This window comes from Pinus tabuliformis, chromosome X, assembly GCF_031772625.1.
Source record: "Pinus tabuliformis cultivar Carrire ecotype Pingquan chromosome X, CPIR1, whole genome shotgun sequence".
Classification (NCBI taxonomy): domain Eukaryota; kingdom Viridiplantae; phylum Streptophyta; class Pinopsida; order Pinales; family Pinaceae; genus Pinus; species Pinus tabuliformis.
The window spans coordinates 139,147,097-139,160,795 of NC_142308.1; the positions used below are offsets into that span (position 1 = coordinate 139,147,097).

The 13,699-nt window shown below is 41.0% G+C and overlaps 1 protein-coding gene across 1 annotated transcript in view; it reads right to left on the reverse strand.

The window, feature by feature from the left end:
* Positions 1–13,699, reverse strand: part of LOC149138848 (nucleophosmin) — an 84,502-nt gene that overhangs the window by 35,682 nt on the left and 35,121 nt on the right. Inside the window, exon 4 of the mRNA XM_089446664.1 lies at positions 12,780–12,911. Within this exon, the coding sequence (XP_089302790.1) occupies positions 12,780–12,911 (132 nt within the window). The remainder of the gene's footprint in view (positions 1–12,779; positions 12,912–13,699) is intronic.

Sequence of the window (13,699 nt, forward strand, 5' to 3'; positions counted from 1 at the left end):
TGTATAGGTTGCAGCTCGAGTCTCCAATGGCACTGATAAGCAGCAGTCATAATGGTGAAAAGGAACTGAATGAATTATGGCACAAGCGAATGGGACACTTACACTATGGAGCACTGAGGATGCTCAAAGAGACTATTACAGGAGTTCCAGTTCTTAGTACTGAGCATGATGATTTACGCAAAGGATGCGTAGTAGGTTAGTACGCTAAAGCAGCTTTTTCCAGAAGCAACAATAGAGCAGAATGTGTATTGGGATTGATACACTTAGATATCTGTGGTCCAATGTCCACAAGAGCTCTTAGTGGTAGGGAATACTACGTCACCTTTATTGATGATCACTCTAGAAAAACCTAGATCTATTTCTTAAAGACCAAGGATGAGGTCTTTGATCAATTCAGAGAGTTTAAGGATCTCGTTGAAAACATGATAGGGAAAAAGATAAAGGTATTCCGTTCAGATAATGGTGGAGAATATACGGACAAAGACTTCACAGATTTCTGCGCAAAGGAGGGCATCAAAAGAGAATGGACAGCTCCATATAATCCGGAGCAGAATGGAGTAGCAGAGTGAAAAAATAGAACTATTGTTGGGGCAGCAAAAGCTATGTTGTATGATTAGGACTTGCCTAGATTCTTATGGGCAGAGGCTTGCAACACAGCAGTATATACGCTATGTTGTATGATTAGGACTTGCCTAGATTCTTATGGGCAGAGGCTTGCAACACAGCAGTATATATCCATAATAGAACTCCTCACAGAGCGTTGGGGAAGAGAACGCCTGAAGGTGTCTTCACAGGGAAGAAGCCAGAAGTAAGTCATCTCAGGATATTTGGAAGTGTGGCATATTGTCACATTCCAAACGAAAAGCACAGTAAACTGGATCAGACTGCAGAAAAGGGGTACCTCGTAGGATATAATGAGACCTCAAAGGCATACAGAATTTACATTCCTAGCAGTAGGAAGATTGTAGTGAGATGGGATGCGAAGTTCATGGAGGATAGAGCTTTCAGGAAATCTCGAGAGATGCCAGCAGAAGGTCAATCAGTAGATGTTCCATTAGTCTAACAACAACAGGGGCAGCAAGGAGGACAGGCAAGAGGACAGATACCTGGATCGAGTACAGTGACCAGTACCAACGTTTCCACGTTTCCTCAGAAGAAGGAAATCCAGATAGTTCTCAGCAAATGGAATGACAGGACCAGGAGGAGTTGATTGAGCCTCCCACCACCAGTGGTAGAACCAGCAGGGAAGTATGGCAGACACTAAGGAGTTTTTTGGAGCTCCTAGAACCAAGAAGAGGCAGTGTAGATATCCTGACAAATACCAGGGCTTGGTAGCACAGGTTGAAGAACCCTCTAGCTTTCAGGAAGCCGTTCAACACCAAGTTTGGGTGGATGTCATGGTAGAAGAGTATAGTTCTATCATGACGAATGATGTCTGGGAAGTAGTACCTAGACCAGAGGATAGATCAGTTGTAGGATCAAGGTGGATCTACAAGATCAAGTATGTTGCAGATGGCAGTATAGAGAAGTACAAGGCTAGGTTCGTGGAAAAAGGGTACGCACAGAAAGAAGGAATAGACTATGAAGAGACCTTCACCCCAGTAGCCCGATATACCTCTATCAGATCCGTTATATCCCTAGCAGCTCAAATGGGATGGGAGATTCACCAGATGGATGTCAAGACAACATTTCTGAACGGGGTGATAGAAGAAGAGGTGTATATAGAACAGCCCGAAGGCTTTAAAACGCATGAAAAGAGAACTCATGTGTGCAAATTAAAGAAAGCCCTGTATGGGCTCAAGCAGGCACCTAGAGCATGGTATGGTCAGAGCGTTGGGGAAGAGAACACCTGAAGGTGTCTTCACAGGGAAGAAGCCAGAAGTAAGTCATCTCGGGATATTTGGAAGCGTGGCATATTGTCACATTCCAAAGGAAAAGCACAGTAAACTAGATCAGACTGCAGAAAAGGGGTACCTCGTAGGATATAATGAGACTTCAAAGGCATACAGAATTTACATTCCTAGCAGCAGGAAGATTGTAGTGAGATGGGATGCGAAGTTCATGGAGGATAGAGCTTTCAGGAAATCTCGAGAGATGCCAGCAGAAGGTTAGTCAGTAGATGTTCCAATAGTCTAACAACAACAGGGGCAACAAGGAGGACAGGCAGGAGGACAGACACCTGGATCGAGTACAGTGACCAGTACCAATGTTTCCTCAGAAGAAGGAAATCCAAATAGTTCTCAGCAAATGGAATGATAGGACCAGGAGGAGTTGATTGAGCCTCCCACCACCAGTGGTAGAACCAGCAGGGAAGTATGGCAGACGCTAAGGAGTTTGTTGGAGCTCCTAGAACCAAGAAGAGGCAGTGTAGATAGCCTGACAAATACCAGGGCTTGGAAGCACAAGTTGAAGAACCCTCTAGCTTTCAGGAAGTCGTTCAACACCAAGTTTGGGTGGATATCATGGTAGAAGAATATAGTTCTATCATGACGACTGATGTCTGGGAAGTAGTACTTAGACCAGAGGATAGATCAGTTGTAGGATCAAGGTGGATCTACAAGATCAAGTATGTTGCAGATGGCAGTATAGAGAAGTACAAAGCTAGGTTCGTGGCAAAAGGGTACGCACAGAAAGAAGGAATAGACTATGAAAAGACATCCACCCCAGTAGCCCGATATACCTCTATCAGATCTGTTATATCCCTAGCAGCTCAAATGGGATGGAAGATTCACCATATGGATGTCAAGACAACATTTCTGAACGGGGCGATAGAAGAGGTGTATATAGAACAGCTCGAAGGCTTTAAAACGCATGAAAAGAGAACTCATTTGTGCAAATTAGAGAAAGCCCTGTATGGGCTCAAGCAGGCACCTAGAGCATGGTATGGTCGGATCGATAGTTACTTGCAGCAGTTGGGATTCGTCAAGAGTGATGTTGATCCCAACCTCTACTATTTAATGGTAGAGAATGAGCGACTTATTCTGGTATTATACGTGGATGACTTATTTTTAACAAGGTCATCTAGGCTCACACAAGACTGTAAGAAGAATATTGAAGCAGAATTCGACATGAAGGATATGGGGTTGATGCATTATTTTCTAGGGTTGGAAATTTGGCAGAAGAATGGGGAGATCTTCCTTGGGCAAGGAAGATATGCTACAGAAATCCTGAAGAGATTCAGAATGCAGGATTGTCGACCCATGGCTACTCCCATGATCACCAACTGGAAGAAAATAGATGCATCATGAGATAAGGAGATGGGCCCCACCTTGTACAGACAGCTCATTAGGTTGCTCATGTATCTGGTCAACACTAGGCCAGACATTTGCTTCATTGTCAACACCCTTAGTCAATTCATGGTGGAATCGAAAAGGGTGCATTGGGCAATAGCTAGGCACATTCTGAGGTATGTGCGTGGAACAGTCGAATATGGGTTGAGATACTCCTGAGGGGATGGCGTTAGATTGAATGGATTCACATATGCAGATTGGGCAAGTAGTTCAGTAGATCGGAAAAGTACCTCTGTGTACTACTTCAGTGTTGGATCAGGAATGATCTCCTGGTGCAACAGGAAGCAGAAGTTGGTAGCTCTGAGCTCAACAGAAGCTGAATATATGGTAGCCAGCACAGCTACGTGCAAAACTATATGGCTTAGAATACTGCTTGCGAGTTTGTTTAGAAAAATGATGGAAGTGACCAAGATTTACTGCGATAATCAGAGTTATATCAAACTCTCTGAGAATCCAGTATTTCATGATCGATCGAAACCAATGCTTTTAAAACTGGAACCAGTGACCGGACCGATCCACCTAATGAAGTGGTTTACCGACCAGAACCAGTCGAACCAGCACTGGTTAGGTCTAAACGAACCGGTTTTAGAAAAATACATCAAATAATTAAAATTTTAATGAAAGAAAACTATTTTTAAGATTTAAAACCATGATTCCAAGCCAATAGAGACAAAATATGCAAAGTTTGCTCATTAATATACCATGTAAAGGTGAATAAATCAAAATGGCACCGAGTGCAATACATATCATCGACAAAATAGTAAAGTACATAAGCAATGAGGCTCTAAATGGATTATAAAGTCCAAAAACAATGTTGCAAGCTATGAGGCCATTGGCCTACTACAAGTCTACAGTGTACACATGATCAATCATCAAGTTCATCACCACTACTAGACACAGGATCATCATCAGGAGCTACATAGACATCATCTGGTTCAAAGTCTGAGGATGCCTCAGCCTGATCTGCAACTTGTGATGTGGCACATCGCTATTGATCCGTCTTATGTGTGTTGTTGTGTGAGTTGAATCTTTCAGTCGTTCTTATGTGTCTTGTTGTGTGAGTTGAATCTTTCAGTCGTTATGATGTTTGCAACATGTCGCTTTCATTTACAACTTATCATGATAAGCCCTTTTCCTTGTTGCAATTTACTTGATATTGAAGTTTTACTTTCTTGTGAGGTTGAGATTTTTTGAAAGTTTAAGTAGCTTGCAAAATGCAACATTTGCAAATTCTTTTCCTTTTGCTCCCTATCATAAGGATTGGAGTTTTCAATCTTTCATTTACATGTGATCTGATGCACATTATTGAAAGTTCCAAACTTGTTTCTTTTGCTTTGTGGCTCTTATGGTCTTATTGCACCTTTATTGATACCCAAAGGTACATCATTGTGCAACATGTTGTGGTAACTTTGAACTTCAAAACTTGCAAACTTTGTGCCATAGGTTGATACAAAAAATCAAAAGATAGAGGCAATTGATCAAATGACACAGGCTTAAAAGGTTCAAAGTCTAGGAGATTTTCACTTTGTCATAAGTATTAAAAAGTTAAAAGCTTTGATGATGCATGCCATATTACAAAGATGGAAGGTTGCCAAAAATTAGTGAATGTTGTTGGGACTAGCAAGTTCTAAGTTTAAGTGACATGAAAAGTGTCACAATGAGAGTAACTTTCGAGGAGGTGTGTCAAAGCTTGAAAACTTCAACAAAAGACTTGAGGTGAAGATAAAAGAGGGACTAGTAGATGGAAAATTAAGGCTTAGCAACACTCCACAAATTTCACAAGTCATAAGCTCAATGCCAAAAAGGCTTTAAACAACACAAGCTAAAGATCTAATGTGAAACAAGGAGCTTGTAGGTAAAATGTAGTTGTTTCAAGATGTAGGTGGACTTTAAGTGGCAATGGACGCTGATTCCAACTCAAGCTTGTTTCATTTGAGTCACAACCTCTACTAGCTGCACATCTTGAAGCTTAAAAAAATTTAGGAAGGGTATACAAGTTTTTCTTATCCTTTTGTACCAAAGGCACAACTTGGGGGAGTTGTTGCTAGCTCAACAGTTGCCTGGTGTTATATTTGGGAGAGGCACTTAGATTTAGATCTCATATCCTTTGTCCCGACACTTCTTTTGGGCACTACTTAGAGGATTACATCTTTCTTCTCGATGCTCCCAATGCATAGAGGCACAAAGAGGTGGATAGAGTGCAATGCCATTTCGATGCTCAAATTTGTCAAACATTATGTAGGAATTTACAGGGTAAGTTCCTCAGAAAGAACACCAAAAGGACACCGCTCACAACCAGATCACAGATCAATACACCAATATTTTTGACGTGGTTAAAACCCTCAAAGAGGGAAACAGTCCACGGCCTGTCCCAACGTGGGTACTACAGGCAATTTATTAATCAAAGAATGAAAATTTACATAAGCTTCTCTCATGCACGGATTACCCGAACAATGACCCTCCATGCGCTTTAAATAGAACTCATGGACCAATCGGGTGTCAAGCCACGGATCAAGTGTCGGTAATACCGAGGAGAGAGTGAACCGTCGGATCACTACATATCGTGACCGTCGGATTGTAAGTTACAAAATGTACAACGGTAAAGAAACACACTTTACCTAACTCTATACCTAACTCTATACTAGACCAAGTTGAACTTAACTATATCCTATGTGTCGGAATACCCTAACATCCCCCCTTAAGAACAACTTGGGATAGGATTGAAGGATTTACAAATATGACACAATAGGAGAAGGAAGGAGGCACTAGAGCCTATCCCCCCTTAATGACAACTTCCTGAACTCCAAGCATATATCGAAGTTTAGTGAACTTCGCCTCTGTGAGAGCCTTTGTGAAGATGTCTACAACCTGATCATCTGTTGAACAATATTGCACTTCAAGAACATGGTCATGAATGAGCTTTCTGATGAAGTGCATGTGTAGTTCAATGTGTTTGCTGCGCTAATGCTGGACTGGATCTTTGCATAGTTGAATGGCACTTTGATTATCACACCAAAGTGTGGTTGGATGCTGCTGGGCGGCTAACGCTTTCTTGGAAGAGTTTCCAAGATTAAGAAGACCAAGGTGTAAGAGTTTTTCTTGTTCTCTTATTAAGGAATCACAAAAGGAGTCAAAGGAAGGGGCCTTGTAGTCTTTTCCTTGACAAATGAAAGCTTCCCTTGTAGAATGGAAAGTGGAAACAAATACAGAGTAGGCTGGTCCCAACTTAGTAAGGATGGAATAAATAAGGTTACTATCTTCTTTCTTAACCTTAACACCTTCCAAGAGATATCTAAGAGTCTTGAATTTGGACAAGAAATCTTCAATGCAAGAAAAATTATTAGGATCCAAAGTAAGCAACTCATTTTCAAGTTGATGGGCTCTAATTTCATTTTTAATCCCAAAAACTTTAGTGATTTTTTCCAATGCTTCATGAGGAGTCTCAAGTTCTGCAATATGGAATCTAAGATCAGGAGAAATAGACATCCCTATCAAACCACGTGCTTGATCTTGTCTATTTTCCCATTTTGCAGCCTTGTCTTCATCTTTTGGTTTCTTCTCTTGGTCTGTGGCTATTCTGTAGAGACCTTTACTTCTAAGTAAATCTTCCATGTAGGCTATCCATTGGAAGTAGTTAGTGCTGTCAAGAATGACTTGGCATTTTCCATTTATTTTTTAAAAACTGAAGCTGAAGATGCTGAAAGTAAGTGTTCCAATGGATAGATCTCGAAAAATTAGGCTGTTTTAAAAAAAAACGGTTCTGAAAAAGGCTTCCGGATGAAGAAGTTATGGCTTTTTGAAAAAAAATTGTTGAAGTTGCCGGCAAAGTGCGCGAATGTGCGGGAAGGAAAAAATCCGCCCCCACAAAATGGAGACTTGAACCCAAGACCTCTACTCTCTTAAAATAGCTTTGAACCAATTGATCTATACAAAAAATTTGAGAGAGAGAGAGAGAGAGAGAGGGGGGGGGGGCCTTGGTTTGCGTGCTTGCCTTGAGAAAGCTCTTTTTCCCTACAAAACACAAAACACAAAACCCAACACGAATATGCAAAGAAAAACGAACCTTGCGGCTCGAAGTTAGCTTTAGCCAAAAAACTAGATATTAAAAAAAATGAACCTTGCGCCTCAAAGTTAGCTTTAGCCGAAAAACTAAATATTTTTCTCAATGTTTCTGATTTTCCGAGATCACACTAAGGTGCAGGGAAAAGAGCATACGCATGAGAAAAAATCCTTCCTTTCTGTTTCTGATTTGCCCAGATCGCATAGAGTTGCAGGGCAAAGAGCATACGCAGAAATGAAAGGCATAGATCCGGTTAAAAAAAAAGGCTAAATAAACCGAAACCGAAATAAGCAGAGAGAAAATAACAGTAAACTGCAAAAACACTGTATACCTCCCGATCTGAAAAATGACGCAGCTAGGGCTACCGGAAACCTTTTCGCGTGAAACAAAAGGGGTTCCTCACTGGAACAGATGCTCCGAACGCAACAGAGCAGTCCTCTCGGCCCGAAAGCAGTCAGAAACAGCAGATCTAGGAAACGACAGCCGCATGCAGTTCTACCGGCTTCAGATTTGGATCACCAACGGACGCGGCCCTCAAATAGCTCTGATACCATGTAGGAATTTACAGGGTAAGTTCCTCAGAAAGAACACCAAAAGGACACCGCTCACAACCAGATCACAGATCAATACACCAGTATTTTTGACGTGGTTAAAACCCTCAAAGAGGGAAACAGTCCACGGCCTGTCCCAACGTGGGTACTACAGGGAATTTATTAATCAAAGAATGAAAATTTACATAAGCTTCTCTCATGCACGGATTACCCGAACAATGACCCTCCATGCGCTTTAAATAGAACTCATGGACCAATTGGGTGTCAAGCCACGGATCAAGTGTCGGTAATACCGAGGAGAGAGTGAACCGTCGGATCACTACATATCGTGACCGTCGGATTGTAAGTTACAAAATGTACAACGGTAAAGAAACACACTTTACCTAACTCTATACTAGACCAAGTTGAACTTAACTATATCCTATGTGTCGGAATATCCTAACACATTAGGGGTAAGGACAACCCTTGGCAATGAGGCCTAGAAGGGGTGGTTGTATGTGATCTGGAGACAACTTACACATAACCAATAGGTGGCCACCTTTCACTGGCTTTTGGTAGAGGGTCAACTCTTCTAGATAGAGAGATATCCTCTAGGTTGAATCTAGTTCCTTTAGTTAGATTTCCATAGTGAGATTCTTTCCTTTGACCATGGATGGTAAGAGAGCTTCACATTTGACCTTGACCCTCTCTCCCCTTTATCTGACAATTTGACCTTGACATTCACATAAACATTATATAGTAACCGGCCGGTTCCACATTTGACCTTGACCCTCTCTCCCCTTTATCTGACAATTTGACCTTGACATTCACATAAACATTATATAGTAACCGGCCGGTTCCATCCTAAACTGGCCGGTTAGGACTAGTTAGGGCCAAAAATCGGCCAAAGCACCTTCCTAACTGGGTTTTCAGCCGGTTCCAACCGGTGGCCTTGCTGACCGGTCGGTTTGACCAATTACCGATTAGGACCGGCCGGTTTTAAAAAAACTGATTGAAACACATTAATATCAAATGTCACTTTATCAGAGGCCGTGTTCAGCGTGGGGCAGTACAATTGCAATATGTCCCCACAGGAGATCAGGTAGCAGACGTACTCACAAAGGCTCTAGGAAGAGCTAAGTTCATTTAGTTCAAAGAGCAGATGGGTATGGTAGAGAATCTGTTTCAGTAGCAGAAACAGGTAATTTCTCAGTTACAGTGGTAGGGAATGAGAGAGAGTTGCAGTACAGGTGCAGTGTTGGCAGTGGCAAGGTCAGCAGCAGTACAGATGCAACATTTGCACAGTAGTTGGTGGGCAGTGATGTCAGACATCAACAGCACAGAGGGAGATGTTATAGAACAAGGTGATGCTTCGGCAGGTCGCATTGCTAGAGCACATTCCTCGCTAAGAAGGAGATTGATTTCTGGTAGCATCGGATGTGCTCTAAGTCTCAAATTTTGCAAGGAGGCTTAGACATATGTATTCCACAATACCCATAAATCGTTTTGGAAACTTCCACCTAGAGACAGTTTTATGAAAATAATTAAAATAATTAATGGGTATTAATCTAAACTGTGGGTGTAACTTCTAGAAGAAGACAAAGATCGAGTACAAATGAACTGAGCCATTGATTAGAATCTAATATGGGTCGTTGGTTCTCAACTAGAAGATTATAAGAAGGACATCGAGGGGCATTTGGAAAATACACCAGAGGTAGATACTCAGTTACCCGAGTAAGATCAATTTTCTCATTGGTCGAAGTTTGGCAAGAGAAAATTTAATCAGAGGGAGGGTTGCAAGCATGAAGGAGAGAGAGAGGGTATTAGCATCAGTCTGAAGGTCAGGAGCAGAAGACGCAAAGCAGAGGGAGGATAGCGCAGAGGCTATGACGCAGAGGAGGGACAGCGCAGAGGCAATGTGACGCTAGGACTGCACAGTTCTCACGCAGGGGCTAACGCAGTGAGACGCAGAGGGGGCAGCAAGTCCTTTCCTGGATCAGAAACTCGTCGAGAAGTGTATGTAAAATTTCTCACAGATAATACTCTTCTATTATGCTGGTTGTATCTTGTACATGAGATTTTTGCTAAAGAATAATAAAGAAACCCTCATCTTTTGCATTGGATTTCCCACATTGGGTTTTTCCGAGGACAGCTATCCAAAAATGACTGCGTCATCGTGGTCATAATTGTGCTAGTATTTTTCTTTGCATTCACTTTTTGCAGTATTTTAATTGTGAAGGCTGCAGTAGAATTTATTTCGATATTTGTTGTAGAAACACTATGAATAAATTATTTCTAAGTTAATAAGTAGAAGAAATATTATTAATCACTGCAGTTGGATTCTAGTTTAGGAATTTTCACAGTAGACCCAATGCCTTTCACTGGATAGCTCTTATTGTCTCCAAGTTCGATAGAATGAGATGATTTTCCCTTAGATAGGGTTTGGAGTTGACTGCATTCTCCTGTCACATGTCTGGAGGCACCACTGTCAATAACCCATACATTCTCGTCCTTGAATGTAACAGCTAAAGCAGAGAACAATCTTCCATCTGCTACTTCTTTGTGAGCTTGGAGATGATCTTCAATAAACAATTCTTGATAGATTTAGTGAGATTTCCAAGAACCTTGAAACCCTTCCTTATAACCCTTGCCATAGTGCCAACAAAGATGTGATCTTCAGTCTCCTTGCACCTTAGCTCTGATACCATGTTGGAAAATATGGAGACTTGTAGATTAGAACTTATTTTCCTTATCATGATAATTACTTGTGATGTTAGTTGGTTATTTATTACTTTTTTAGTTTTGTTCATCAAGCAATTACCAAAACAATAAAGATCACAAAGAGACAGAGTACACAAGATATAGGCTCCAAGCCAGGGCAAAACCCCTCCAAGGGGAAAACCCAGAAAATGCTTCTCTTTTTCTTTAGAATCTGCTTACAAAAGAGACTTCCAAGACCCAAAGACCAAAGCCAACAAACCCTCCAAACCCCAAGCCAACCCCCAGCAAGATCTTCCTTGAGACAGCTTCAGAACTTTGATACTGCTTCCTTGATGCTGCAACTTCAGCCCCTGCAACAGAATTTTAGCCCCTTGTAATTTCATCCTCATGCAACTGCTTGAGAATTTTGGCCTCCTGCAACTGATAGCTTCACAAACCCTATCGAGACAAGGAAAGAGATTCTTTGATAGACTTCAACTTCTGCTCCTCTTCTTCGTCCTCCTAACTACTCTTCTTCACCTTCGCTATTGCAGATCGAACTTGCTTGAGATGAGTGACCAAATGAGTTGAGCTTCACTCCTTTATATAGCCTTTCTTGAGGGTCGAATTCCCTCCCTTTAGGTCGAATTGATCTGCTCCTCAAGCCAACTTGGTCTTGGGCTTATCCATGGCTTTTTCTCGACAAAATAAATATTTTCCTTCATTACAATGAGTCCAAATGGGACTATGACACATGACTAATATTATTCTTTATCCTAGAAAGACCTAAAAGCATGAAGAACATGTTTTTGACTCAAACTTGAGTATGAAACCCATACTCCAAAAATAAAATATAATTTATTTTTCTTCTTTATAAAGAATATACAATGTCATGATTACAATTACATCATAATGAAGAACGAACCTAGTTACAATTTTCAATAGAACTCATGTTTGGATTTAGCCCATGTGCTAAATTTTATTGTCCCAACGCTCTTTTGCATTTTGTGGTACATTTCCTTTTGTATGTGGAAATATTATGCTTTTATCATATTTTTTTAGCTGCATCAACCTCCGGGGCATCGTTCCAAGCCCGACCCAGACATGTGGACAAGGGGAGCGAGAGTACTAGAGCCTTGTGGACACAAAGAGGGGAGATGATGAAATAGGGCATGTAATGTGAGGAGGGGAGTGAAAAATGTGAAACAAGAAAACGGGACCACGCTACCAAAATTGGGGTTTCCCAAGTAGTGCCCATCCTAAAGCTGCAAGCCAGTAGGGGAGATCCCACAGGACTAGGGTTGAGGATTAACCCCCCAGTTAAGGTAAGGGAACAATATTATAGTCAAAACCCTTCCTCCTTCTAAGTTACCCAATAATCCATACCCAAGTGTGCCCAAGAAAACAAGCATAAGCACCCAATTGCATAATGAAAAATCATACCTTTAGGATTGGATGGCCCACCTTCAAACATACGATCTCGACAGATGGGCGAGGGGACATATGACTGGCTCAGGGAGCAGAGACATCTAGCACAATATTGGCTACACTAGTGGCTGTCAGGGGCTATTCGCTGTCGGCTGAAGACAAATTTATGAGAAAATTTCTCCTATGGGGTCACCCACTGGTGGTGGGTAACAGGAGGTTGACAAAAGAAACTTTGCATTTTTAAAACTAAATGGGGGCTTCATCCTCAATTTAATACAAATGGATTGGAGAAACTACAAAAACATATGGCGAGCAAAATAGTGGGGCAGGCAAGTCTATGAATCTAGATTTGAAACTCTTCAAAACACATTGCAATTTAATTAGTAAAACACACTGATCTATTATATGTGGAAGAACAGTAATGGGTTCATTTCATCAAAAGAGGAAAGCTAACCCCTGAAATGATAGATATCTACCAAAGGATGATGATAAAAAATTATTTCCAAAATCAAAGCCCATATCAAGTATATGTTGCGTACAATCTTCGAACACTGTAAGATCTCACGAAAACCATTATGTCAGTTATAATGCTTCGACTCTCTGTGTATCCTCGATCATCCATTCCTCACCTAAGTAGGACAGCACACCTACCCATAACTATATGCAGTCTAACTTTAGACTTGAGCAATAAAATTTCAAGAAAATGTAAGGTCAAATCATTTCTACAAAAACTGAAGCATCAGAATTGTGAAATCAAACAGTTGCACTCACCTTTGGAACTGGGGGTGGCTTGACTGAACAAGCTTTACTGAGGTCATTACAAAGAAACTTCAATAACGCAGAACTTTGAGCCTTGCTTTTAAATAAATATTCTGCAACATCAGTATCATGATATCCAATCACCTGCATGGTATGCACAGGTTAGAAAATATCATGCTTCAAAAGCTGTATATTGCACAAAATCTATCCAAATTAATTCCTAATGTTATTCACTAACCACAGAAAAGAAATAGATGCACAGATAAGGGAAATAGCACCAAATATTCTGAGGTATGTTGGAGACAGTGAGTTAATGTTGCATGATACTGTGGATTCTGACTGCAGAGGAAATGCAAGTGGCGAGAAAAGCGCTTCAAGGTTCTACTTCAGTTTGGGATTAAAGTGTGATATCCTGGTTCAGCAAGAAGTAGGCAGTGTTGGAAGAATTTGTCATCGATGTCAAAGGGTGAATAGGCTAGCATTAGTTTGATGATATGCGTGCACATTTCAGCAAATTTGGATGCAAGGATACCCTAGATTGATAGCCCTTGTCATGCCATTTCGTTTGATAGGTGGCATGTTTTGTGGGTCCTCCTGGTTTGATGTTTGAAGACCCGTATAGATGGGTTTAGCACCAGCTCATTTGCCCCAAAATTTCATGACCTTATTGCTTCTTTGCATCCCCTAGAAGAAGGTCAAAATTATAATTTAAGTTGACCTATATTTAAGAGTCAGATCAGCCTGGCAAGAAGATTTTATGAAAAAATAAATAAATAAATAAAATTAACTGACTGAATCTGCTTTGCAGATCGGCCTAAATCCTTAAGTCGGCTCCAGCATTTATTCATGGCTTTTCAAAATAAAATTTATTTTCATGTTCAGGTCGGCTCCAATGTAGCCCCCCTCCAAACAGGTATAAATATGGTAGTCGT